The 25,944-nt window shown below is 57.0% G+C and overlaps 7 protein-coding genes across 7 annotated transcripts; 1 reads left to right on the forward strand and 6 right to left on the reverse strand.

The window, feature by feature from the left end:
• Positions 1-659: 659 nt before the first annotated feature.
• Positions 660-1,483, reverse strand: B0T15DRAFT_524792 (uncharacterized protein). Its single transcript, XM_062868801.1, has one exon. It carries the CDS (start codon positions 1,402-1,404, stop codon positions 1,018-1,020), a length of 387 nt encoding a protein of 128 aa, XP_062724386.1. The 5' UTR covers positions 1,405-1,483; the 3' UTR covers positions 660-1,017.
• Positions 1,484-1,564: 81 nt separating this feature from the next.
• Positions 1,565-4,106, reverse strand: B0T15DRAFT_112551 (uncharacterized protein). Its single transcript, XM_062861518.1, has 4 exons — positions 3,704-4,106; positions 3,573-3,630; positions 2,759-3,465; positions 1,565-2,648 (listed from the first exon to the last, which is right to left on the reverse strand). The coding sequence occupies exons 1-4, from the start codon at positions 3,857-3,859 to the stop codon at positions 1,725-1,727; spliced, it is 1,845 nt and encodes a 614-aa protein (XP_062724387.1). The 5' UTR covers positions 3,860-4,106; the 3' UTR covers positions 1,565-1,724.
• A 1,907-nt stretch (positions 4,107-6,013) lies between these two features.
• On the reverse strand, positions 6,014-9,502 carry B0T15DRAFT_391903 (uncharacterized protein; the record flags this gene model as incomplete). Its single annotated transcript, XM_062864609.1, has 3 exons — positions 6,014-8,614; positions 8,726-8,888; positions 8,952-9,502. 3 exons carry the CDS (start codon positions 9,500-9,502, stop codon positions 6,014-6,016), a joined length of 3,315 nt encoding a protein of 1,104 aa, XP_062724388.1.
• Positions 9,503-10,300: 798 nt separating this feature from the next.
• B0T15DRAFT_112651 (uncharacterized protein) lies at positions 10,301-12,436 on the reverse strand. Its single transcript, XM_062861519.1, has one exon. The coding sequence runs from the start codon at positions 12,299-12,301 to the stop codon at positions 10,400-10,402; it is 1,902 nt and encodes a 633-aa protein (XP_062724389.1). The 5' UTR covers positions 12,302-12,436; the 3' UTR covers positions 10,301-10,399.
• Positions 12,437-13,079: 643 nt separating this feature from the next.
• On the reverse strand, positions 13,080-14,399 carry B0T15DRAFT_524806 (uncharacterized protein). Its single transcript, XM_062868802.1, has 4 exons — positions 14,002-14,399; positions 13,861-13,941; positions 13,704-13,779; positions 13,080-13,647 (listed from the first exon to the last, which is right to left on the reverse strand). Exons 2-4 carry the CDS (start codon positions 13,904-13,906, stop codon positions 13,488-13,490), a joined length of 282 nt encoding a protein of 93 aa, XP_062724390.1. The 5' UTR covers positions 13,907-13,941; positions 14,002-14,399; the 3' UTR covers positions 13,080-13,487.
• Positions 14,400-15,924: 1,525 nt separating this feature from the next.
• B0T15DRAFT_112765 (uncharacterized protein) lies at positions 15,925-19,701 on the reverse strand. The gene is made up of 3 exons (XM_062861520.1): positions 18,315-19,701; positions 16,519-18,252; positions 15,925-16,458 (listed from the first exon to the last, which is right to left on the reverse strand). The coding sequence occupies exons 1-3, from the start codon at positions 19,613-19,615 to the stop codon at positions 16,215-16,217; spliced, it is 3,279 nt and encodes a 1,092-aa protein (XP_062724391.1). The 5' UTR covers positions 19,616-19,701; the 3' UTR covers positions 15,925-16,214.
• A 3,087-nt stretch (positions 19,702-22,788) lies between these two features.
• B0T15DRAFT_112797 (glycogen synthase) lies at positions 22,789-25,463 on the forward strand. The gene is made up of 5 exons (XM_062861521.1): positions 22,789-23,015; positions 23,075-23,172; positions 23,243-23,521; positions 23,578-25,133; positions 25,188-25,463. The coding sequence occupies exons 1-5, from the start codon at positions 22,931-22,933 to the stop codon at positions 25,288-25,290; spliced, it is 2,121 nt and encodes a 706-aa protein (XP_062724392.1). The 5' UTR covers positions 22,789-22,930; the 3' UTR covers positions 25,291-25,463.
• Positions 25,464-25,944: the final 481 nt, after the last annotated feature.

Consider the following 25,944-nt stretch of genomic DNA (forward strand, 5'->3'; position numbering starts at 1 on the left):
GGCTCATTCCCGATCTGGTCATTGGAGACATCGGAGCATTGGTCGGGTTGATCTCGTATGCCCGGGTTGTCCTTCTGGATGAGTGAGCTGGAGTAGGGCGCCGCCGGGTTACAGAGGGTACACATTCCTGGGCTTTCTCTTTCTAATACAAGCCTTTCATCTTGTTAGATAGGTAGTCTCGCTGGCCACCGACAATGAAACTGAATCATCTTAATGCCAAGCAAAGACCTTCCGGCATTGGCGACTAGGTAAATTCATCACTTGCAGACAGCATCGTACCAAGAGCCTCCAGGGTCGTCGAAAGATCAGAAACATCCCCAAACCATGCAGCTGCGCCGTATTCCCAGACCTGCAGCTGCCATCGCCTTCTGTTTTTGTTCCCTCACACATTAGTCTACTCACACATTAGTCTACAACCCCTTGTGCCAGTCATTCCTTGCCTAGATCTCCGTATAGAAATCACGAGTGAATGCTGACGTGCAGCTCCAGTTCCGAAAGCAATTTTTAGATATTTGAGATGGCGGGCATGCATGTAGCCGGTATATGTGCGAGTCAGCTCGAGAGCAATGGGAAACGAAGTTGGCGCAATAATAGCTTGGAATAATTTGGTAAACACATCAAGGAGCCTCGGAAAATAAAATAACCCCCTCACCCCCTCCCCTTCCAGATCGAAACCAACACCCCTTCGCCCCCTGATGTTCCGCTTTACTCCCCTTCAGCCCGGCCCTGACAGCGGACTTTTTACCTCGTGGGAAAAAATTAATGAAAACTTCCTCAATCTGGAGCAAACTAGACAGGTAGATGAGGAAAAGAGGGGAAGACAGGATTTGAAACAGCCGACAAGCAAAGAGGACAAGATTAACGCACAGAAAACGGGGCACAGGGCGTCCATCGCCAGCCGCCGTTTATGAGCACCAAAGGCCAAGATATAACCCTGTACACTCCCTCGCTATGCACGCCGCTCCCCCCTTTCCCACGCGGACCCCAGATTCCAAAACCTGCCCACCCATGCCCCAGTCAACCGATCCTGCCCGTTGTTGTTGTTATGTTCTTGTTGGTGTGGTTGTTGTTTTGGTGTCGCAAGTTTCGGAGTCGACGATATTGGAAAACAACTGTATGCGTGAGTGTGAACTCGAAAGCGGGCGCCGCCCCCAAGGCGATTGACCAGGCGAAAATAAACAGGTCCCCCTTTGTGACCCCTTGCCGAAAAGAGAGCCAATACAGCATTGTTGTGGGTTCGAAAGAAACTCCGCCCTGAGGGGACACTGTAAGAATCGCAATTTTCCTTTTTTGTCTTTCCGGCCCTCTGTAAACTTTTGACCCTGCCAAATCCATCCGTCGCCGTCCACTCGCCCCCACAAACCCAGTAACTGACCGGCCGCGGTATCCCCTCCAAAAGCCCATTCCCCGCACCTTGTTGAAGAAACAGACGAAACTTGTAGTATTTATTGCCAAGGCCAAAACAATCTATCCCCCCCTTCCACCCCCTCTTCTCCCCCAACCCCAAATATCTGTTCAAATGACAAAGACGATGTAAGAGTGAGTTGTTCGGCGGAAAAATCCAGATCCCGCTGTGCCGGAAAATCGGCGTCGTCGGGCTCATGTCTGGTGTGTTGCCATGCGTGCGAGGGAGTGTAAGGACTCGGCAGCTCTCGAGAGACGGACTCATTCTAGCATCACAATGGGCAACAGCGCTATGTTTGGGATGATGGTCGACCGGGTGCTTATGCGGGCGATTTGTTCGGCGGCGCGGCACCGCCGTTTTGACGAGCATCCTGGTTGCTGACTGAGAGGCTACCGATACCCGAGGAGAGGAAGGCAAACGGGTCGTTCTCACCCTGGGAGTAGAAGTTGTTGCTAGGGCCGGCGGAAGCGGGGCCGTTGCCTGCGGATTGGAACGCCGCCTCGGCCGCGCGGCTGTCGAAGGGACCAGCAGAGTGAGAACCCGGCGCAGGGCCAAAGTGGGTGTTCAGCGGAGGGTAGGGCGCAGCACCGCCGCCAATGCCGGATGGAAGAGCGTATGTGCTCGGCGGACCGCCGAAGTGCTGGCCATATCCAACACCAGAGCCAAAGCCAGCGGCGCCGGAAGCGAAGGGGCCTGGACCGGGAGTGCCACCCATGGAGCCCTGACCCATGCCGTACGAAGAAGGCGCGTCCATGGGAGAAGGATAGCCCGAGTCGGCAACCACAGCAGCACCAGCACGGCTGGCTCCGCACCGAAGGCAGCAGACATTCTTGGCGAAGTTGTGGTAGCCACACACCTCGTTACCGCACTTCCAGTCACCAGCGCGGAAAGGCACCACGCCGGAACCGCCCATGCGACCGTGGCCGCCACCGTGGCCATGGTGGCCCATGTGGGGAGGCGGGGGCATCATCGCCGGTGGCGTATACCCATACCCATAGCCCATCTCGCCTGCCGGGCCGGGAGTGACGGCAGGGAACGAGCAGCGGAAGCACGCGGTGCGGCGCTGGAAGTTCGAGAAGCCGCATGAGGGGCAGGTCCAGTCGCCGGGTCGAGGCCGGTTCTTGCTAGGGGGAAACGGGGTGAGGATCTCAGCAGCCCGATCCAAGACGCGGCTTGACGATGGGGACACCTCGATCGCCTTCTCGTTCAGAGCACGGCCGTTCATGCACAGACTTTCGGCGGCCTGGATACGGTCAGGGGTCAGCGGGTGCCAGTTGCAGATCGAGACTGGAGGGAAATGGAGAAGGGGGATGCTTGGGAACTGGGTAGGGCAGGTATCAGGTATTTATATACCTCTTCGTGCGAAGAAAAGACAGCAAAACCAGTACCAGTCGGCTTGTGCTGCTCGGGGGTGCGTAGTGTCCAAAACGCAATGGGGCGGCCACCAAACTGGGTGAACCAACTCTCGAGTTCCGACTGGGTGGTGTCATGGGGCAGGCCAGACATGTGCAGGACCTTGCTGCGCTCAGACAAGAAAGCGCGAACATCGGCGCGGGCATCCATCGGGCGAGTGAGCACATCGGGATGGTCGTGGGGCGGCTGGGACTTCCGGATTAAGCCGCGGAGCACACGGGCCAGCGTCACAGCTTCCTCCATGGCCCGACGAGGCGATGCTGGAGCAAGAGCCTGCAGGTGGAAGGGCAGGTTGTGCTTGATGGGGGCATTGGATTGAACCGGCTCCACCTCCAGCGCCGCACATATATTCGCCAATGATGAGGGTCCGAACGGCAGCGATTCAGGGTGGTGTTGCTGCCACCGTTGATATTCAGTGCGCAGCTCGAACGTCCGAGAATGCTGCAGATACGGAGGAAGCACGACGGACTTGTCGCGAGCTTCCCGGGGGAGCTGGACACGGAGATCCCATGCTTCCAACGTGACGAAAACGAAGTCGAGGTTGGGGCCCGTCAGGTGCTCCGAGGCGAATGCATCAAAGCGGTTGATGGCGTCCCTGAAGGTGCCGGCGTTCCGAACATGCTCCCAGGTCAGGGTGGTCAAGCTCGCTGGCACGGAATTGGTCAGCAAACCCGGCACTGATGTAGTGGTACAGCGGCGAATTGCCCATTCGGGGAGCCGCCGCTGAAAGGAATCTGGTTCAGGACTGACTCACTGCAGAGAGGAGTGATGGGAGTGTTGACGGGCTTGACAAGCACGCTCTCGCGGTGGAGCTAGAAGGTAAAGCTGGTGAGAAACCGTTGTTTGGACCTTAGAATTTTCAAGGGGGGGGGCGGCCTGGCCCACCTCGTCCAGCGAGTTTGCGTCGAGGAGAATCCAGCCAAGCTCAATAACCTCGGCGGAGTCCTTTGTCACATAAACACCGTGCTCATCGCAAGTCGTAGCGACGTGGATGACGACGTATCGATCGACCTTGAAAGGGGGATTCTGCTGAGAAGCCATGGCTGCGGTCTGGGCAGCGTCGAGCTCGCGATGTCGAGCTCGTTCGGCGGGGATTGCAAAGCTGGATGATGCCGCTATCCGAGGATGTGGCCTGGCAATGGAGACAGCTTCTGTCAGTTAGGCCGACCCATCAATTCCGTGATGATGGTGTAGGATAGCGCTCAAACCTTGTCACCTGGCCGTCCGTAGCAAACAGCGGGTTTTAGGGAAAATGTAGCAATACTGTGGTAGGCTAGCAAAGGCCCGGAGAGAGGTTTGCCGAGTCCACCCTGCTAAACTAGCCGACCAACCTAGCCAGAATGCGGAGCTGAGCACGGGTCCGAGTCCTTGCTTCGTAATGTAGGTACCTGCGGCAGGAAGAAAGCCGACGTGTGCAGACGAATAAAATGCAGAGCACTCTCGGCTTCGAAGACACGAGCACCACGCACGCGTCTTTCAGGAGAGGCGGTTGAGTACCTAGGTACGGATGTATGTCTCGCGACCCTTCCTCGAAGCCTACGAGGGAGGTTGGAGAGAAGTAGGATCAGGCCGGAGGGCGAAAAGGGGAAAGGCGAGGAAACTGGACACCTGCAAGAGGGAAAAATGGCTGCCAGGTATTCGTAGCGAGGATACAAGGTGAGGTACGTGAGACGCTGGCTCACCGTCGCAGGAGCGACGGAGATACATATTTACCCCAGTACAGATTACTAGTAGTTGGAAGCCCACCCCGTCGAAATTCTAGGTAAATACATAAGATAGTGGAACAGAATGCCAAATCCGACTCCTTCTTTACCGCTCAATTAAGCCAGCTATCGGATATGCTAGTTTCACCAGGAAGGAAAAAAAGAATGAATCATACCTACCTACGTAATAAGGTACCTGGTAGGTAACTGTTCGGACGACTTTGTACCTATTTGCCAAACGAGTTATCGTGAACGGTGCGTCATGTGGTCCGTGCCCCTGAGGAAACGTTTATCCTTGTAGCCGACTCGGGTCCACGGTTAGAGCAACCGTCTTCGAGGTAGAGGACACTCTATATTTTATCATCGTGTGAAGATTTTGGCCGGCCGGAGATATCTTTGGCTAATAAAGGGCCCCTCTTCAATTGATAAGATCCCAGGGAGTAGCAATTGGTTTGGCGGAAGGCGTTGGCACCTTAATATGTACCTTACCAGGTGTGTATCGTACAGTACATAGAAGCAATTACCTAAACCACTCTTACGTTGTTTACACAGTACAAGCGCCTGCCAGCTTCCAAACCAATGTTGGGCGCCGTGGCAGTGGCAGTGCAGTGACAGGTACGGAGTACGGATAATAAACGGCAATCCGAGCGTCCTCAAGGCCAATCCGGTGCCACCCCGTTGGCGGCCCCTTTTTTTATCTCCACGAGGCACCATTTGCCTCAAGGGGATCCCGCCTCAACCCCGGCATCTCAGCGCCGGAACCTCATCCCACGGTTGTGTCCCCTAGTGGCACGAGTGGCTAGTGCAGCCGGCTCTATCTCCGTGCGTTTGGGCCTGGGTTACGTACATGTGCAATCCTTCGTACGAATACCGAATATGAACCTCACCTCAGCCTCGTCCTTCAATGTCGCACAGCATTTGGGGCAGCCTTGCCCCTTTTGAGACGGGGCTGGGCGGAACCTGGACAAACCTTCCCTGTTGTGGAGGGACACCACATCAGTTGAGGTCGGGTCCAAGGCAAGAACGAAACTTCAGCTCATTCGCTGTACGGATTGATCTAGGCACCTTTCAGGTAAGCAACGTTTTTTGCAGGATCTGAAGTACTACGCAAAGGTGCCAATATGTCTAATGTACATACCCACCTACTATGTTTTCGTCAAAATGAGAAACCATGTCTCCCTACTTGGTATACCGGCTTATCTACCGGTGTTTGTATCCTGATGTGGAACTGGGAGCGGAAAGTCCATGAGAGGGCAGGATCGGAATCGGCCATGGGACATATCAAGGCACGCATACGGCATAGGTACCAGAACTGTCCTCGCTCATCAAGTGGAACAACTGGAAACTTAAGGTACCCCGTCTACCTCAATGTTGCCCCGGGACAAACTGGGAATCAGACCATCACACCACTCATCGCATCGCTTCACGACGGCTAGAAACTCCAAATGCTACACCATGCATTGGCATACTCGAATATAGTAAACAACCTAAGTTACTTCTCAGCCGCAATCCATTCATTCACCCACTTACGCATCCACTCCGGACCAACTGGCGGCATGTTGCGCAGGGTCGAGCTGGCGGCCAGCGCTCGCCCGACCGACAACATGACGACGGGCGAGGCAGCATTGTTATTATTAGCAAGCTTAGCGGACGGGTCGTCGCCTCCGCCGGCATCGCGGGGCGCCCACAGTCCGTGGCGGTAGAAGTCGATCAACTTGACGGCCGGATTGGACACGCCATCGCTGCTCTCGCTCTCGTGCAGACGGGCCAGCCAGACCGCCGGCGGCACGATGTCCGGTCGCGGTGCCCCGTGCTTCAACGCCACGTCGACAATGGCCGGCAGCAGCGTGCGCCACGGCGTGGTATGCGGGTTCCGCAGGTGGAAGACGCCGGCGCCGGCGCCGGGCTGGTCTTCTCCTCCTCCTCCTTCTTCCTCCTGGGGGAGGTCAGCCGCGAACGCGAGGTCACAGACCGCCTCGGCCAGCAGATCCGCCGGAAGCCAGTCGACGTTGGAGAAAGCCGGGCCGAGGCTGTCCGGCAGGCAGCGCAGGTGGCGCAGCGAGGTGAGGACTAGGCTGGGCAGCCACTCGGCGCGGTTCCACTGCATGCCGGCGCCGGCGCCACCGCTACGCACCGAGCCGGCAATCTGCCCGACGCGCAGGACCGACACCGGCTGGCCGAGGTGGCGCGCCGCGGCATCACACAACTGCTCCGCGAGGAACTTGCTGCGTGAGTACCCGTTCGGGAACGGCGTGTCGAGCAACTCGAGGATGGCTTCTCCCGCGGGGCCGGCGCGGTGGGCGGCCACCGCGCCGACAGACGAGATGAAGACGATGCGCATGGGATGGTTGGCGGCGGCGGCGAGCGCGAACAGGTTCACCAGGCCGGCGAGCTGGGGCCGGAAGGCCGGCAGCGCGAGGTTGAAGTTGACGGGCCAGGCGTTGTGGATGACGAGGGCGGCGCGCGCGCGGATCGAGGCGTACGTCGCGTCGTCGAGACCCAGGGACGGCCGCGCGAGGTCGGCGTGCAGGAAGCTGATGCGGTCGGCCGCGATGCCTGCCGCGGCGAAACGCTTGGCCTGCGCGGCGCGCCCGCCGTCGGCGCTGCGGTTCAAGCAGAACACGTGGCCGACCTCGGGGCGGCGGAGCAGCGCGTGCAGGAGTAGCGTGCCGAGCGCACCGGTCGAGCCCGTCAGGACGACGTCGACCGGTTCCGGGAGCGGTCGTGTACTGCTGTTGGCGTCTCCGAGGGACGACAACTTGGTCGTTGTTTTCGGAATCTGGTGGATGAGGCCGCGGTACGTGGACAGCAGCGGTTCCATGATCTCCCTATCTGGATCCTCCATCCGCGCGCCGTTGCCCCTCCGTGATATAACGGCGGCGGTTAGCTGGGGGACGGTGGGATGCTGGTAGACAGTCGAGATGCCGAGGTCGGAACGGTACAGACCGCGGCGTAGGGTACGGGTGAGCTGAAGCACCTGCAGCGAGTCCATGCCGCGCTCGAAGAAGTTGACCGAGTCGTCGACGTCGTGCCAGCCGGTGACGGCACCAACGCTCTCGCGGACAAACTGTGCTACGGCGTTTGTGTTGGAGGGATCGAGCCTCGGGCCGGAGGCTACTATGTCATCGTCATCGTCCAGGATAACATCGGCATCCGCATACAGGCGGTCGATCTCGGCGGAATACTGGGCGATGCTGGTAGCCCGCTGGATGGTGCCCTTGGGAGTGCGGATGAGCGGGCGGTCTGGTGTGGTCACGAGAACCAGCGGCTTCTCGACGCGGGCATGCGCAGGGGCTGCACGGTTGGCTTCTTCCACGACGGGCCAGATGCGCTCGACCAGGGCGGCCTGCTCGGCTGTCGTCCGCGTGAGGTCGGCGTCGGCAGGCTCGATGAGCAGGGCGGCCTGGAACCTCTGGGCTCCCAGGACCAGGGCGCCGCTCAGCTCGGGCGCGTGGGCCACAATGTAATGCTCCATCGAGACCGGGTTGGTCTTCTCGCCGTTGAGGAAGACGATGACGTCGTCGGCGCGAGCCCGCCAGCACCATGCGTCGGCCACCGTCGGGTGCGGCTCGAACAGATCCCGCGTGCGGTACTCCTTCTCCAGCCGGTCCAGGCCGCGGATGCTGAAGGGCAGCTGCGTGTCGGCCAGCGCCTCGTCCCGCCGCACGACGAGCTCGTACATGCCGTCGGCGACTTCGTCGAAGACAATGCCGGCGTCCGGATGGAAGCGGACATAGTGCCAGTCGGAGCGCCCGGAGAGCTCGGCCGGCAGCAGCTGGTCGGGAACGCCGACCTCGGATGCGCCCCATTGGCAGCGCAGCGGCACTTTGGCGGCGACTCGGTCACCGAGGGCCTCAGGCAGATCGCCCCCGATGTAGACGATCAGCTCGAGGTGCTCGGCGCAGTACTCGAGGAGATCAGGATGCTGCGCCAGTTCGGCTACAACTGAGGGGGGCAGCAGCGCGATGTCGGCCGGCGACCGCTTCAGCGCCTCGACAACCCCCTGGGCCGTCGCGATGGTGGCCGTGGCGGGCGAGATCATGACGTTCCCGAACGGAATGCCAAAGAACAAGTACTGGCCCAATCCGGCTCCCTGCGCCATGTCATGGTTGGTTAGTTACCTTAGGTAGCTTTGGCAATTGGTGACAAGGCAAACGCCCTCGAACGAAAGGAGAGGAATCCTTTCCGCGCAGTAGGAACTCACATGAAAGGGCGGCAGCGTGTTCATTACGCGCTTGCCAAGGTACAGGCCGTACAAGGACGGTACGCCTTCTGGGGGAGCAAGGGCACTGCCGTTGTGCTGGCGTACGCCGGACTCCTGGGTCCAGATAAGGGGCTTCGGCATGCCGGTGGACCCCGACGTGTGTCTGGGCTGCGTGGTCAGGCTGAACCTCACGATGCTTGGAACAGCAACAAGGGAGGGCGCTTACATGATGAAGAGGGGATCCCACCGGGCCTCCTCAAACGGCTTGCTATAGCCATAGTGGGGGTATTTCCTGCTGAGGAGCTCGTCCGCGGGTGGAATGGCCAGCCTGCGCAGCTCGACGACGGCTTCCAGCACGGGCTCGGCGGGCGCCGGCACCGGGTCCGGAGTCAGCAGGACACGACACCGGAGACGGTCGAAGAGCGACTGGTGCGCCGCGGGGCTGTTGCGCGGCGAGGTGAAGAAGATCACATAGCCCGTCTTCACGGCGGCGAGGATCAGCGCCGTGAGCCGCACATCGTTGGGGCCTATGAACGCCAGCACCTCGCCGGTCTGGCTGGGGTGGCCGAGCTGGTCGATGAGCCACCAGGCAAGCCCGTTGACAACGTTGGCCAGCTCGGCGTACGTGACGCGGCGGAAACCGGCCTCGTACGACGCCGGCAGCACCGGCCACTCCGCGTATACGGCATCGGGCAGGTCGCGCGCCAGCCGGTCGACTATGTTCGGCAGCAGGCTGCCCTGCCACTGAGCGATGCGTGCGTGCTCGCTGTCGGCCATGATCCGCTCAGACTGTCTGTCCAACAACCAAGTCGGGATTCCTGGGAGCGAGGGATGCAGGGAGGAATTCGGGCCATCCGTATTATGGAAGGAGAGACTCTGAAAGGCTCGGGCGCGGGAATAACTACCTCCTTGACCTATTAACGGTGTTGCGCCTGCCAAAACGAACGTCCGTTGGCAGGTGTTCAGCCAACCAACGTTATATCCCCGCAACCAACTGATGGATAAGCAGCGGAAGCATGGGTGCCTGGCAGGAAGATCGGGAATAACATACCAGGTAGTAGTTACTAGTACTACTTATAATCTGACAGCCTCATCCTACCGGAAAATACACATTGTATATGTGTGCTCGTACCTAAGTAGTCCACAGCATGTAGCCTTTATTAGTGCTGACTGACGATCTTCCTCGCGACCCGAAACAGGGAAGACAGCGATGCTCCCAGCCGTGGGGTTGATATAGCGCATATCATGATGCTGCCCGCCGAAGAACGAACCACAGCAATAACACAAGTAGAGAACTTGCGCCCCCAACTCTCCGACTGTGACGTGTATTGTGAGGCACCGTGTTAAGACTACGCGTCCGCATAGCCAAACCTTCGTACCGAATATCATCTCCACCGTATAGAAGAAAGATGCACTGACTTTTCTTTCCTTTTTTTGTCCCCCCCTCTCTGCGCCACAATGCGACATCTCCGGCATATCTTACTTGCTATCATAGCTGGCTACTTTACATGCTGGTCACATACCCTCAAAATGCTGCTAATAATGCTGCCTGTTCTTTTGCTCTTCGTTAGAAGGGAAACAGCGCGTCTACCCACTTCCCAGTCCTACAACCAATGTCGGTTACTTGTGCAGACCTAAGTTTCTTTCATCATATCCAGACATTCCACCACAATGCTAACCGCCCGCCCCTGACACTCTCCTCTCAGCCGACGGCGCATCGCCAGCAGACCGCAGCAGCTGTCTCAAGCTGCCTTCGGCATGACTCGTCGTCGCCGTCTGCTGCTGCCCTGTCCGCCACGGGATCCAAGCGCCCCATCCGGCTTGTCCTCGCCCTGCGTCAGCGGATCCGTGCTGGGGACGACGGGCCCCGCGCGCCGGGTGCATTCGGGGTTGTTGTGGTTGTGGTGCCCTTACAATGGGCGCCCGCCGGAGTGGTTGAGACGGAGATGCTCCAGCATCACCTGGCGCTGTACTCACGCCCAGATGACTATTCGATGTCTGCGGTTGGGCTGGCTCGCTGAGCAGGGCTGAGGTCTGTGCGGCAGGCGCGTTCCGCTGCGCTGTGGAGGACGAGGTGCTGGATTTCTTCGAGCTGCGGCCGTTATCCATGATGGCGCTGGCGAAGGAGGCCGACTTCTTCCGGGCCAACCTGTTCGTTACCTCTGCAGCGGTTGCTTCGGAACTTTGCTGTCCACCTTGGGCAACTGCGATTCCGTCGTTTCCGGTAGATGCTGATGCTGATGCCGATGCTGATGCCGATGCCGATGCTGATGTCGATGCCGATGCCGATGCCGAACCTGATCCACTGTGTTTGTCCCGAGCCCTTTTTGTTGCTGCCCTTCCGCGGACTTCGTCAACTAGTTCGGCCGCCGGCTTCTTTTTGGATTTGTCTTCCTCGGAGGACCGGCTCGAGGACATGATCGTCTCTAGCGTACCGTAGGCCGCACTCTGTCGCCGGCCACCATTCCTCCTCCTGGGGTGGGATCTGGCCGAGCTTTCGTCGTCCGATGTGATGGCCTGCAGCGTCGGGCCGCCCGTGCTTTGACCGTGGCTGCGGCTGCGGCTATGGCTGTGTCCTTTCCTGCGGGGCGCGGATGCGGACGGCGGTCCGACGCCTGACGTGAACGAAGCGCCTGAACCATGAGGCGCTACGTGGACTTCGTATTGATTGCTCAGCGAGTACCGCGAGCGGGCACATATCTCGGCGATGCGGTCTAGGTCGGCCCCAATATCATTGTCGCCACCCTGAGCCTGTATATCAGCCATGAAACTCTTGAACGAGAAGGCTTCCAGTGGAGGCAACTTGGGTTCCTCGGGCTCCTGGCGCGAGGACGAGTGCCATGGCCATGGTAAGGGCAGCCTGCTGCTGCTGGAGGGTTTTCCGCCTTTGTGCGGGTGCGACATCTTCATGTCGTGGGGATTGCTCTCGTTCATATCTGCTCTGTACCCGAGAGAACCGGCGCTGTTCCTGCTCGTAGTACCAACGCCAACGTCGCTCAGCGTGGGCTCAATGGGTTGGCGGCTCCCCGATGTCGAAGATGGGGGTAGCGGCATGCGTCTGGGAAACTCCCGGCTGCTGCTTGGTGGCCTGTAAGACCGCGACTGGGCGCTGCGAGAACCTCGGGACGGCGGGGGTCCGCTGTAAGTGCGCACAAGCACCGGCTGAGAGTAGGTGCTGCTCTGAGCAGCAGGAGCTTCGGGAGTGTAGCCCTGGCGACGGACTACCGACGAGTACTTGCTGTTCAGCTTCTGCAGCGCAGACGTGTGCTGGGACTCCGTGGAATCGGCGACCGGGACTGGCCTGCCCTCAGCAGTAGATGGAGCGAGCGTGGCGGACGGCGCCTTGCTGGGCTGGAAGAAGAGAGGCGGGAACGAGATAGGGAAGGGCGTCCGCCTGGGCTTAGACGAACTCTCAGGAACCGGCCCAGCCGGTGAAGAGGTAGAAGGGTTGGAGGAACGAGAGGAAGAGGGCCCATGGACATGGACAGCGGGATCAAGAGGCGTCGGACGGTCCTTTTGTTCCTCTGCGTTGGCAGCATCCGCTGCGGCATTGACATCTGCATGCTCGGAGGCCATCGGGCAAGGGGTGTGCGGCTTATTGGATGTATAAATGGCAAGCAGGAGAGCTCAATGCAGACTTAGACGAGCAGCACGGGTAGGTGTCGCACCATGCAGACGTGTCGTCGTAGTAACCGAAGCAGCAGGCGCAGCAGGCCAAGCTGCGAGCACCAAGCACCAAGCACCTTGCAAGCACCAAGCAACAGGACGATCCGGACAGCGGCGGCGGCCCGTGAGACTCGGAGGACGGGCAGTAGCGTCCAGGGGGTCAATGGGTCAGTGGCGGATTCAATGAATGCAGACGACGTGTTCGCGCAACTCGGGCGGCACGAGAGTGGCAACGGGAGCAGCACATGGAGTGTCTCGAGCCTCCGGGCGACGTTGGGATATCGGGCGTTGACGTGGGCGTCGGCTTATGGATCCGACAAAGCCAGTTCCGCAATCGCCTTGCATCTCGAACGATCCCGTTTCAGCAGCGTCGCCCCTCTTTGCCTGTGTGAATCTGATTGATTCGATTCGATCAAAGATAAAGTAAAACTGATGCGTTGTGCAATTGCTAGATTGGCGGGTGCACGATCTGCGCTCGCGTTCTATTCCGTACTCGCCATCGTGACTGGTTGAGAGCCCGCTGAGCGTACCGGAGTGGGAGCTGTTATGTAGTAGTTCGCGTCCTGCAGGCAGTCGTGGCTGTCGTCTAAAGGTCCTGCGGCAGGCCACTTGCAGCGCACGAGCAAGGGTTCGTGAAGCGGGGTTCAGAGTCGCCCCACCCGGATTCAGATGCTGTCTGTCCAAACAGGGGCCCTATAGAACACCTCACCTACCATTGTCTTTGATACCTAACTTCGAGTTCCAACAAGACACCAACTCCCGACTTGCAACCTTGCCTCTCCACGGATTGTGTCACGTAGTAGGGAAGGTATCACTCGCATCTTTCCTGACCCGTAGTCTCGGTTGGGGATCCGGCCTCGGTCCAGGCGCACACACGTATGCAAGGTACAATTATCCGTACCTCAAAGGCTCAACACCCTCGGTTTGCAATGAATACACTATTTGCCACAACCAATCTCGTATGGCAGGTTGACTCTCCTGACTCCGCCATGCCTCCCTTTCGTGATAAATACCGTCCGGTTGCTAGCAGTTGCCGACCGAGCCACGAAACAAAGCGGCTCGACGCGATAGCTTCCGTGACCAAGATTCGCCCGGTCTAGATCCGTCCGTAGGCCATGGCGACTCCCCCGGATTGGACCTTGTCGCTCCACACAAAAGGCGCTCGTTGAAGAGGAGGACGGCCCGTCTTGTATTTGTCGCGCCGGTCAAAATAGACGAAGAAGAGGTAAAAGGAGTGGATCACACCGGGAAACCACCTGGTCTTTTGGTTAGCAGTGTCGTTGACCTGGTGAATTACATCAGGAGAACATACAGCCAGATTGTCAACAGTATGTTAATAAGTAAGTCGGCACCACAGCCGGCAATGAAAGCGACACCCAGAGGGGGGACTGGTGGTCAGTCGTCATGTAAGCAGGAGGCTATTTGAATAAAGGGCACTAGGGCAAACAAGGTAATGCGCCGGCACTTACACAGAAGGCAGAGGATACCGACTAGGATTCCTGCGACGCCGTCCATAGCTGGTCTGGTGGGAGTGGAGTTCTAGATGTTTTCTGTAAGTTGTTAAAATCTCCAGTTCAATATTTCTTTGCATGAAACGATTATTGTGTTACTTATTGGGTTGTCCTCACCACCATAGTACCATCTCAAAGGTCGTTGTTTCCGTCAGTGAAGCGCTCTTGCTATGACGTAGTGTTACCCAGCGCACGGACCACGCAAGCGTGGTATCTGCTGTTCTCTGCTAGCTTCAGTTGAATCAGGTCAGGACTCATGAGTTACAAGATGGGTGATGGGATTAGAACGGAACAGTCTGTCAAAAACTGACAACTGTCCATACGCCGTGAGTGTAGCGCTAAGCTTGAAGCGAAGGCGACCCTTTTGCATTTCCCGTAAGGTGATTCGCTTCGGGTTGATAGATCAAATCTATGCACGTAGCTTCAAAACGATGCAATGTACGGAGTAGTGAGGAACAGAAAAGTGAAGTATTGTACAATACATGAGAACGGTATCAGTCAAGTACTTAGCGCTATGTAAGAAACATTCCCTGGTGGTATGATACGCACAGCAGGTATACAAGCAGTACTGTACCCGGATTACTGATACTGTGTACTGTACTACATGGTGTGCTGTATGTAGATTGCATTACATTACATACATACGTGTATTTTCTTGGTAACCATATTACAAGTCTTAACCGTGCAACTTAGTACAAACGGACTTTCTCTCCCCTCTAGTTTCCTACGACGTAAACGTGGGGCTCAATTGTATCTGTTCTATAAGTCAAGTGTAGCCACCAGATTTGCTGCAATTTTAGACGCTCACCTATTATTGCTAACCAAAACGACGTTACTGTCGAGGTCAGGTCTTACGGTAATAACCTCTACGGTCAGCGAGTAACATTCGCCCTCCGTCCACGCGGCTCTGAGAGTTAAGACACTGGTTGCTTGAAGTATATATATGTAGCTCCTGCAATGTCCTTCATGTCTATTGACCGTGATTGCGGACGGTCAAAATAGGTAAACACCATATCCCTTCTAAGCTCTCGCCCGATGACATGACTTTTACATAGTATAGAGAATATACTTTGAAAATGGGTTCCTATAACATCACTCGGAAGATGGTCGCTCTGAAAAGCATAAAAGTACGAAATATGTATCGGTAGAGGTCGGCTTAACTCCGCGTTGGTCATGGACCGGCTAGCATGAGATTCATAAGCCTGGTTAAGCATTTCTCTATACAGAAGGTCCTAGGTAGGAAACAAGGTCTGCCTTGGTGTCACCATTATTAAAGTCACATATCATGATTCGTTTCTTTTCAAATATAGCATATCCTATCAATCTGTCAGATTCAACCAACAGACACAAAACTCGTCACAGCCCCATGGACTTGGCGATTGGCTTTTCAGGACGAGTGACTTCATCACTACTAGCAGATGGCCAACATCGGTCTCACTCGATACCGCCACGGTCACAGTCTGTCAGTAGCACGCTTAAGGTTTACTATGGCCTATGGCGGCTGTGATGGTTTCGGTAGAGCCGTCTGGCCATCACTCGTGCCAGTCGCAATCTTGAAACCCGCGGCCACAATATCTGAGCCCTTGATACACCAGTTTTCGGATCCTCTCATCCTCAGAACGCTAATAAGTTGGGAAAACATAAGAACATACAAGTGCTGAATGACAAACGACAGTTTGGCTGGTTCGCGAGGGGTTACCAACACTCGAGGCATCCAAACTGCCCGAGACATCTGGTATTGCACTGTCAAGTACCTTTGCCTGAATACGAGTAGGTTCACGCAACGAGAAACATGCAGGTAGGCGATGAATTTATTACCCGAGTGAACTGCTTTCGTATCAGCAGGTATATCCGTCTAAACCGGCCGCTATTTGGCTCTTCAGACATAGAAGCATGTACCTCTTCAACACCTTATCTACACTTGCACATGCTTGGCTTGCCCCTGGCCTGACCTCCCTCAGCAGTCCATCGCTCATGCCCCTCTGCTTCCCAGGTTGTCAGCTCACCGTGGCCCAGTTCAACGGTGTCTGCGACCAAAGGGTGGACATGTAAAAGGCCGTTATCCCCCTCGTATAGTAATACACGTAGTCGGACATCTAGATTTTCCTGTCATCGACCTTGTTGGCCCCATCTCTTTGCGCCGTGCTGACTGTCACGGCAATGTCTGGTGAACATCCAGACGCCCGGCATAGCTCCGATAACTCCCAGGGGGCGCTCCTCCGCTCTTAGTGTTCCGAGGACGGTAGGTCCCTTGAGGATCCGCAAGCCCACTCTTTCCCAAAGTTTTGTTTGGAGGCCGCTCCAGACTGATGTCATCCAACTTGGCTTTTGCTGCCATTCGCGTCAATATGAGGCCGCTTTGCCTCCCGCTGTGCTTCAACGCCTTCATTCGGCCGTTTACGCTCCCTGTCGCGGTTGCTGACGCTTTCGGGGCCTTCATCCCTTGAACCAGAATGCTGCTGGGCGGCACGAGCGCGCTCTTTCTCCTTCTTCTCCTTCTCCCTCCGGAGCGCTTTGGATTCTAGCTCGTGCCACTCGCCGCCAATGTCTTTGAGTCTGTAGTCGAGAAGTCAGCATGCGAGTCAGAAGCCAGGACAGGGGATATATTAAGCTTACTCAACGGCCTGCCGCGGCGCGGGTTCCTCCGTTGTGAAGTATGGGTGCTTCAGGACCTCGGCGGCACTGGGGCGCTTATCCGGATCATATTGAAACATCGAGATGAGCAGGTCGAAGGCGGCAGGTGTCAGCAGCTCCTTGTACTTTTCCTCGAAGACGTTTGGCTTCCGGTAGGTAGGCCGGAGGAGAGCGAACCAGGGCATCTCTATCAGGTTCGGCCAGTCTTTCATGGTGGGCGTCCCAAGGATGGAATAGATCTTCTCCAACTGGTTGATCTCACTGCCATCCCCGGGGAAGATGGCTCGCTTGTTGAATATTTCTACCATCACGCAGGCCGCGCTCCAGATATCCACTGCGGGACCGTATTGCGTCTCTCCCAGTAATAGCTCCGGCGACCGGTACCAGATGGTGATGACACGGTTGGTGTAGTCGAGCTGGTGGTGCTTTGCGTAGAACCGCGCCAAGCCGAAGTCAGCCAGCTTGAGGATGCCGTCGCTGCTGACCAGGATATTCGCGGCCTTGATGTCGCGATGTAGGACGCCTCGAGTGTGAAGATAGTCAAGACCCTCAAAGAGTTGCTGGGCAAGATGCTTCTTATGCCCGGGCTCCAGCGTGTAGGTCGGGTGGTTGAGGAGACCGGTCAAGTCGTGCGACAAGTACTCAAACACCATGAAGCAGTCGTTCGCCTCGACCATGACCTCCTGTAGCTGGACGATATTCTTGTGGCTGAGCGAGCGGAGCAACTTGATTTCCCGCACAGCTGTGACCGGGAAGCCGTCCCTCTCGCCTTCCATTCTAATTTTCTTCAGTGCCACAAGCTTCTTGGTGTATACGTTCAGGCCTTTGAAGACCTTGCCGTACGTGCCCGAACCCACAACTGACTCGTTGCCTGGCTTCCTGAAGAACACAGACTTGGAGGCGGCCAGATCCCGAGGAAGCGTCGGCTTCTCCTTCAGACGCTTCACGATCTTCTTTACTTTCCGTGTTTTCGGGGTCGGCTCTGGGTGCCTAATCGGCTCGGGCGGCCTACGGTCGCTGGGACCGCTGGGAATGCCGGGACGTGATCGTGCAGACGCGGGTTCCGTGGGGGCATTCTTGGGAAAGCCGCCTCGGTCTCTCTCGGGCCTCGTTGGGGGTGGTTTCTGGGCCGGCTTGCTTGGAGGCTCTCGCGATGTCGGAGCGGCATTGAATTTGGACGATATCTCGGGCCTTGGCGCCGCCACGGTCGGTTTTGCCGCATTTTTCATACTAAAACTAAACTTATTAGGTGTTGAGGATTGCGGCCCAGTTGGAGGCTGCCGGCTCGCAGGTGGCATCTCGTCTTCCGTTGGCTTCTCTACCTTGCTCGTGTCTTCAACTTGCAAGTCTTTGGATGGCCTGAAAGGGTTGTCGCTCTCTACCGTCGAGACATCACCCTTGTCCGAGGGAGGCTCGGCATGGCTGCCGGACGACGGTTCCAACTCCTCAGCCTGCCCAAGCTGGCTTCGTCCAGTACTACTTTGAGCGTGCCATTGTGCACTCTTGAAGCCACCTCGTAAGCCACCTCGGGGGGAGAACGGTCCACCCCGGAACGAGCCGCCCCTGTAACCGCCACGGTACGGGCCCGAGGGATATTGAGAGGAAGGGCCAGTCGGCGGATAAGGAGGCGAATGTGCTTGGCCAGGGTGATGATAATGGGCTTGCGGCCCAGTGGGAAGCCCATAACCACCATGATACGGCGGCGAGAATTGGTTACTGAGATATCAGTCAATGAATGGCTTCAGCGCGAAAGGGACACGAGATTAAAGCTGACTAACCCCTGAGGAGAGAAATGAGCTTGACTGTTCCAACCTCGTCCAGCACCGCCATACGGCGACTGGGCCGTCGGAGAGCCGTGAAATGAAGAGATCGGGGTTCCATGGCCTGGAGATTGGGCATAGCCGCGGGTATCATACTGCCCTTTGGGGAATCCGCTTTGCAATTGGGGGTTGTGACCTCCGCGGTAGCCGCCTCTGGCCGCCATGTTCACCTCAATGCTATTAGCGCCGGAAGCTGGGTCGAACTTGGATGACCGCGGACCGTCGTTGCCTCGTCCTTTTTCGTTCTTTTTCGAACTCCGAATTTCACGTGGGGAAGTAAGTGGGGCCGGTTTGTCGGGCGCACGCGAGGAATCTTGGGCAGGGCTTGGTCTGCGGCGCGATCCAGTATCGGATGAAGTCGGCGGTCGGCTGCCCCACGTCTGAGGACTTCGAGCAGGTCGAGTATCAGGGCCAGGCGAGCGATGTCGATGCGTGGGGGACCGGCTCCTGCGGCGAGAATCGCTCTCGAATAGGGCGCGAGCGCGACGGTTGCCACGGGATGATCGAGACCTTAGTCGGCGAGGATGACTGCAGGACCTGGAGCGGCCCGATCGTCTGCTGTGCTTCGAACGCCGGTCGCGGGATCGAGGTGAGTGGTCGCGGGGTGGTCGGGGGGAAGGGCCACGATGGTCTCTTGGCCGCAGAGATTTCGGCGCCTCAATTCTGTCTGGTCTCGTTGGGCTAACGCTGTGCCGGGCCTTTTTCGATCGAGAGTCACCACCAAGCGATGGGCTAGGGCTTCGCTGACGCTTGCTTGGGGCTGGAGATCGAGATGCACGTCGGCGAACGTGAGAATCTGCGGCTTCGCGACGTTCCCTTCCAGGCCGTGGGGAGGAGCGGGTGGCTGCGGAAGGGCGTGCGGGCGAGGCACGAGGCTCTCTACGGGGAGCAGGTTCACGAGAAAGGTCTCGGCGACTGCGGCGGGAGCGATGAGATGGTTGAGGTGGACGGCCGCTACGACGCTCGGGGCTTCGGGTCCGGTCACGGCGACGGTTCTGGGAACCAGGGTGCGATGGCTCGACCGACCGGCCGCGACGCTGATGAGGAGGATTTGAGGAGTGAGGTTCGCCGGCTCGCTCTTGGTCTCGCTCACGAACGGATCCTGACAACCGAGTCACAGGCGAGATGGATCTTCGTGAAGTCGTCATGCCGAGGTCAATCCCGTCCCGGCGGCGGTGGTGGCTTCCTCGCTGGCTGCTGGTGCTGCCATCTGGTGGTGCAGCGTTGTCTTGGGGCCGGAGGTGTGCAGAGTCGTCCATCGTGGACGATTCCGATACTGAGTTTTAGTTGGTCAGGGCGGTCCGCTGACAGGGGTCGCAGCGAGAACGCGCTGTGGCAGCCTTCCGGTTGTGGCGCTCGAGAGTCGAGAACGCTGTGGAGAGCGGGGCACTCCCGATGCAACCGCCCGGCTTCTGAGCTGGAACGTCCGTATCAGAGGTCCCAATCTGAAGCAACTGCTGTTGACTGTGTTGTGTAAGTTGTCGGCAAACCACCGGATTCAGAATGGAAAGCATAGATGCCCGGGTCGTTAAGGCGAGGAACAAAGCTGCAGGCGGAAGCGGCACTCGAGAGGACCCGTACAGTGGTCGGTCCCGTTGCCGCCAAATCTCCAGGGCTGTTCCCGAAGAGGTGATGCGCAAACGCCTGCACAACCACAGTGCCTAGTGGTCGAGTGTCTAGCGAGCGAGATTCGACATATTTTGTCCCGGATCCCGGCGCCCTTTCCCTCTGCTGCATGCAGTAACGGCAAACGAGCCGCCGATCTGGGCGCTGCTCGACGTCTCGCGTCGATGTGCAGGTGAGGGACAAATCCGCCCTATACCCGCAAACCTCTTCGAGGAGTGAACGGCGGCTTGCTTGGCGATGTCCAGTCCGTCCGTTATATCAGATTAAAGTCGTCAGTCGCCAAGCCACCGCTGAGTAGTCGGGTTATGTGCCGCCCGACTTTGCTCACTTGCCCACCCAGGGTCCCTCATTTGGGGACAGCCTTTCCGGGTCTTCAACAAAGCAGGACGCCGAGAGCACGTCACTAGCCATGCTTGCTCCCCAAGCCGCGGCCATTCCCTTGTCCAGCCAGCCCCACAACTCCCAAGCGTAGATCTGCCAGCAATTTGCAGACATTTGATCACCACAGACCACTAACTACGGCATGTTACCTTTACGAGTTCAGCCAGCCCAATCCCATATCCATCACAGCGAGAGGACCTTAAGCTCTCCTCCACCATCGCCTGATGCCTGACCCGACCCCTTGGTCGTATTGTAGTCAGACTGACCTTGGCCGGCTGTTTGCCCTTGATATCTTAGGGGACAGACCGAGAGCACCGTCAGGTGTTGGGAGTCAGTTGCTCAGATGAAGGATCAAGTCCCCCGTAGCGGGTCGGTCGGTGTATGGCCGGAAACTTGGCTGGAGATGGGTAGAAATCCGTGTCCAGCGGCACGGTCGAAAAGCCAGATCAGTTTCTGAGCGACTTCAATGCTGTCATCTCTGGGTCTCGCTTTGTTTAAGAAACCGGTGGCGATGGGCGGGCGTACGTGGACAGGAAAGTGTCACGTATTGGACAGCGGGATGCACTGCTGTCAGAGGCCATAGAACCGGACTCTAACGATTCCAATGTGCATTCGCAACAAAACCCACGCGCGACTGTCCACCTTCATCACGAGAGCTATCGAGCGTTGTAGATGGATATCGGAGGCGCATCTCGTAGTCGAAAGTGGTGATATAAAGTGGCGCATGACTAATTGGAACTGGAATCGGGGTGCTGGTGCGGTCCCTTCAGTCGACCATGAAGCTGCGACGAAGCGAGCGCTTTCGTGTTATGGTACTTAGCCGCCGGCTTTGCAGCACGCCAGTTGAACCATTTCACCACAGCGACCTTGAGGGTCTGTTGGATCAGAGATGGCTCATTGGTGGTTCTGCGCCGAACAACACCAGCCCTCCGCCTGCTCGCCTGCGAAAGCCCCGCATCTGTTGAAACATGAACATAATTCTCGCCATTTGATGGTTGAAGCGCGTCCAGGCGGGGAATTGGCGGGGAAATCCTGTATCAACAATGCTGGTGAAATATGGTATGCGGCAAGCGATAGTTGAGCTCAGGCCAGTTTAGGTGTAGCGACGACCTGGCCAAGCGCGAAAAGCATGCCACGAGAAAGGACGTGGCTGCTCGGGTCGATCGCGTGGTTGGTGGTGGAGAGCGAACGCAGCACCCGACCTGAACCGAAATTGAGGAACAGCCTGGTCGATGGACAGTAAATTCATCACGTGACTATCCGAGCGGTTCGCGAAACGTTTACAATACGGATACAATTCTGGTATTGTATGCTTCTACACTACCTACCTTACGTATCGACCATATGGTCGCGGAAAAGAAGAGGAGAAAAAAGAAAAGAGGTCGGACAAGTTCGAGCAGTTTGAGAAATAAATGACCTGTCGAGCAAATGGAGTCATGTCACGGGGAGGCGGACTAGCTGTTCTGGAAACATGGATTTGGTTTGCCGCTGCCGGGTTAGCCGACACCCTTCGAGTCAATGACGGTAACTGAAGATGGGTTAAGGCCGAGAAATGCCGCAGTTTCTCAGAATCTTCACCAGGCACGATGAGTTCCAGGCCACGGAGTGGTTATTTTAGCATTTGACGATCGTGTGGAACTTTGATGTGCGCTGCTCCCCAGAATTCTGTACGGGGCCCCGCGATGCCAAATGTCGTCATTCTCGGGCCCGTGCACCGAGACCCACTGGCCGATCAGTAAGAACATGTAGGTACCGTGGGGTATTGGAAAGTCAACAATAACCGTTAGGGACTGCTATACACAATCACAGCACTTCGAAGACATAGAAAGCACTGTTGGAAGTATCGGTAGAATGAAGTCCAAGACACTTTGATTACATGGGTAGCTTGATGGCATGAAACCCTCCGAATGGCACTGAGGACGTTCAAATTTGCAACTGACAGGCAGGCATGCATTTCCACCAAGCTTCCAGCCTCTTCTCCACTGCCAACCCTTGAGAGCTCTTGGGCTGACCCCACTTCGCTCTGGCGTTAGCTGCTACCAAGTACCTAGTAGCTTCACCTAGGTATCATGCACTGCCCTGTCCCACAAGCAACACAAACAAGGCGTAAGCTCTCACCAACCCCCCAATCTGCGGCAAACGCCTCCCCCTTCTATTCTCGACGTCTTTCTCCGTTTCGGATTTGCGCTGCTTAACGCGCTTTGCCGCAGCCCAGTCGTGCCCGCAGCTCCTATAACGAAGCTGCCAGATCCAACGTCACCCCACGTTGGGTTTGGCTGCATCCGGCCAAATATAAACACCCAATTGGCCCGCCTTCACCCAACTTCGTGAAGCTTGGCTCGCTTCGACCAACTCCTCCCTGAATTACACAAGTACAAAAGATTGCCTCTTTCGGGCGGGGGTGTTCCTGCCGTTCCAAAATTTTCTCAATACCTACCTTACCTTACCTAGTCTTGCTACATAAGCAGTTGGTCGGCCTTGACTCTTGGTTGCTGGCCTCAGGTGAATTGCATCAGCATTGTAGCCGCGACGTCGCATTTCCTATCGACACCAAGAAGCAATTCACAATGGCCAACGAAGAGGCGGATCGCGGACGTCGCGAGGTGAAGAACCACGTCCTTTTCGAAATTGCGACCGAAGTCGCCCATCGAGGTATGCTTCTGGCCAGTGGCGGACACGAGGCGGCAGTCCGACTAATACTATCTGCTCAGTCGGCGGTATCTACTCTGTGATAAAGTCCAAGGCTCCAGTAACCACCGCAGAATATGGCGACCGCTACACCCTCATTGGGCCACTGAATCACCAGTCCGTATGTGCCTGCCCCGCCAGCCGCGAGCTTATTCCACTTAGTTGGGGAGCGTCTCTAACAGGAACCCTAGGCGGCCGTAGAGGTCGAGGCTATGGAGCCCACACACAATCCGGAACTTGCTGCGACCATTCAATCCATGAGAGACCGCGGCATTGGTATTCTGTATGGGCGGTGGCTGATCGAGGGCGCGCCCAGAGTGCTGCTTTTCGACATAAAGACGGCGTACGGCTACATGAACGAGTGGAAGGCCGACCTATGGAACGTGGCCTCTATTCCGTCGCCTGATAATGACGAAGAAACCAACGAGGCAGTCGTTTTCGGCTATCTTGTTGCATGGTTTCTCGGAGAGGTCAGTGTTTGAACTCGCGGACGCAGGGACAGCTTTGATGGCTAACGCCGCTGCAGTACGTGTGCCACGAGAAGAGGAAGGCGGTCATCGCGCACTTCCACGAGTGGTTGGCAGGCGTCGCCCTACCCTTGACAAGGAAGAGACAGATCGATGTGACGACCATCTTCACAACCCATGCGACACTGCTGGGTAGGTACCTTTGTGCCGGCTCGGTTGACTTCTATAACAACCTCCAGCACTTTGATGTGGATGCGGAGGCGGGGAAGCGCGGAATTTATCACAGGTACTGCATTGAGAGGGCTGCTGCCCATTCGTGCGACGTCTTCACCACCGTGTCGCACATCACGGCCTATGAAAGCGAGCACCTGCTTAAGCGCAAGCCAGACGGGGTCTTGCCTAATGGTCTCAACGTCACCAAGTTCTCGGCCGTCCATGAGTTTCAGAATCTGCATCAGCAGTCTAAGGAAAAGATTCATGATTTTGTGCGCGGTCATTTTTACGGTCACTATGACTTCGACCCTGAGAACACACTCTACTTCTTCACGGCAGGGCGGTACGAGTTCAGGAATAAGGGTGTTGACATGTTCATTGAGTCGCTCGCCCGACTGAACCATCGCCTCAAAACGTCTGGCAGCAAGACGACCGTCGTCGCCTTCATCATCATGCCTGCTCAGACGTCGTCGCTAACGGTCGAGGCGCTGAAGGGGCAGGCCGTGATCAAATCTCTCAGGGACACGGTGGACACGATCGAGAGGAATATTGGACGGCGCATGTTTGAGCGGTCGCTGAAGTGGCATGATGGCGATCCAATGCCGGAAGAGAAGGAGCTGATCTCCAGCCAGGACCGTGTCTTGCTCCGCCGGCGCCTGTTCGCCATGAAGAGGCACGGACTGCCGCCCATTGTCACGCATAACATGGTGAACGACCACGATGATCCCATCCTGAACCAAATCCGCCGGGTACAACTCTTCAACCATCCCAGCGACCGGGTCAAGATTGTGTTCCACCCAGAGTTCCTGAACTCTGCGAACCCGGTGCTCCCGCTTGACTACGACGACTTTGTCCGAGGTACCCACATGGGTGTCTTCCCATCCTACTACGAACCGTGGGGTTACACACCGGCCGAGTGCACTGTCATGGGCGTACCAAGCATCACGACAAACCTCTCCGGGTTCGGCTGCTACATGGAGGAGTTGATTGAGAATTCCAGTGATTACGGCATCTACATTGTAGATCGCCGCACCAAGGGGGTTGACGACTCGGTCAACGAACTCACTCACTATATGTTTGAGTTTGCTCAGAAGAGCCGCCGGCAGCGGATCAATCAGCGCAACCGGACCGAGCGGCTTAGCGACCTTCTCGACTGGAAGCGTATGGGCTTGGAGTACGTCAAGGCACGTCAGCTCGCCTTGAGACGGGCGTATCCTATGTCGTTCGAGGGAGAGGACGAGGAAGACTTCATCCCCGGCGTGGAGCGGAAGATTTCGCGGCCATTCTCCGTTCCTGGATCTCCCCGCGATCGGACGGGCATGATGACCCCTGGCGACTTCGCGAGCCTTCAGGAGAGCCACGAGGGACTGAGCACTGAGGATTATGTCGCGTGGAAGCTTCCGTGAGTCATACCAACTACTCTAACCCGGAGATCCCAGCTAATGATCTTGAGTAGCGAGGAAGAGGACCCCGATGAATACCCGTTCCCACTCACCCTGCGAACGAAGGTGTCGAGCGCTGCAAGCGCTCTGGGGGGAGCTCCTCTCAATGGCAACTGATGGGTTAGCTACGGGCCCATGCAAACATCACAGCCAACAGATATTCCTGAGGCGAGGCACTGCCTCATCCCGGACTGCGTTTTATTCTTCGTTTGAGCTGGCCTAAGCACACAGACGGCATCAGATTTCGTATATATCGTCTTCACGACTAACCGACGGACTGTATGTATTCCTTTCACTTTATCTTTGCAGAACCCGAGACGATGGCATGGCATGACGGGAGGGAGATGAGGGCCAGGGGAAGCCGAAGCGTGTCGTGCGGTAATGAGCAGGCGGTCATGTCCGTGTATCTATGTGCCACTTGTAACATTGGGTCGCAAAAAAGTTCTGATTTTCACTGATGGCCTACTTTGACACATGGAGGAAGGTGAGTTTATGCTTAAGGGCTTCCAGGTTGTGGTTGCCCCAATGCGCCTGCTTGCTGGACATCCTCAACATCATTCTTTCTGTCTTCCTTTCGAGACATGTCTTGTACTTCGGACAAACCATTGTCATTGACAGGGCTGAAAGAGGCAGGTGCTTGGGGTGTGCTCGGCTCCGTCTTCCGTACAGCAGGGGCAGAACAGTGAGCAACCCCCACTTCCACAATCCTGACTTGATCCTGCAAGTGGTACGGATGTACACAGAGCAAACATATCTCAACCGTGCAACGGC

The sequence above is a fragment of the Chaetomium strumarium genome (assembly GCF_033439665.1).
Source record: "Chaetomium strumarium strain CBS 333.67 chromosome Unknown B0T15scaffold_2, whole genome shotgun sequence".
In the NCBI taxonomy this organism is placed as follows: domain Eukaryota; kingdom Fungi; phylum Ascomycota; class Sordariomycetes; order Sordariales; family Chaetomiaceae; genus Chaetomium; species Chaetomium strumarium.

Excerpts from the sequence above, each read along its gene's own strand:
- B0T15DRAFT_524792 (XM_062868801.1), bottom strand. The coding sequence starts at position 1,404 with ATGGGCTTTTGGAGGGGATACCGCGGCCGGTCAGTTACTGGGTTTGTG.
- B0T15DRAFT_112551 (XM_062861518.1), bottom strand. The coding sequence starts at position 3,859 with ATGGCTTCTCAGCAGAATCCCCCTTTCAAGGTCGATCGATACGTCGTC. Across the intron at positions 3,631-3,703 it reads ACGCAAACTCGCTGGACGAG|CTCCACCGCGAGAGCGTGCT; the intron begins GTGGGCCAGGCC and ends TTTACCTTCTAG. Across the intron at positions 2,649-2,758 it reads TCTTTTCTTCGCACGAAGAG|GCCGCCGAAAGTCTGTGCAT; the intron begins GTATATAAATAC and ends GACCGTATCCAG.
- B0T15DRAFT_112651 (XM_062861519.1), bottom strand. The coding sequence starts at position 12,301 with ATGGCCTCCGAGCATGCAGATGTCAATGCCGCAGCGGATGCTGCCAAC.
- B0T15DRAFT_524806 (XM_062868802.1), bottom strand. The coding sequence starts at position 13,906 with ATGGACGGCGTCGCAGGAATCCTAGTCGGTATCCTCTGCCTTCTGT. Across the intron at positions 13,780-13,860 it reads CGGTATCCTCTGCCTTCTGT|TCCCCCCTCTGGGTGTCGCT; the intron begins GTAAGTGCCGGC and ends ACTGACCACCAG. Across the intron at positions 13,648-13,703 it reads ATACTGTTGACAATCTGGCT|GTGGTTTCCCGGTGTGATCC; the intron begins GTATGTTCTCCT and ends CCAAAAGACCAG.
- B0T15DRAFT_112765 (XM_062861520.1), bottom strand. The coding sequence starts at position 19,615 with ATGGACGACTCTGCACACCTCCGGCCCCAAGACAACGCTGCACCACCA. Across the intron at positions 18,253-18,314 it reads GCTCATTTCTCTCCTCAGGG|TAACCAATTCTCGCCGCCGT; the intron begins GTTAGTCAGCTT and ends CTGATATCTCAG. Across the intron at positions 16,459-16,518 it reads GCGCCGCGGCAGGCCGTTGA|ACTCAAAGACATTGGCGGCG; the intron begins GTAAGCTTAATA and ends TCTCGACTACAG.
- B0T15DRAFT_112797 (XM_062861521.1), top strand. The coding sequence starts at position 22,931 with ATGGCCAACGAAGAGGCGGATCGCGGACGTCGCGAGGTGAAGAACCAC. Across the intron at positions 23,173-23,242 it reads GGCCACTGAATCACCAGTCC|GCGGCCGTAGAGGTCGAGGC; the intron begins GTATGTGCCTGC and ends CAGGAACCCTAG. Across the intron at positions 23,522-23,577 it reads TTGCATGGTTTCTCGGAGAG|TACGTGTGCCACGAGAAGAG; the intron begins GTCAGTGTTTGA and ends ACGCCGCTGCAG.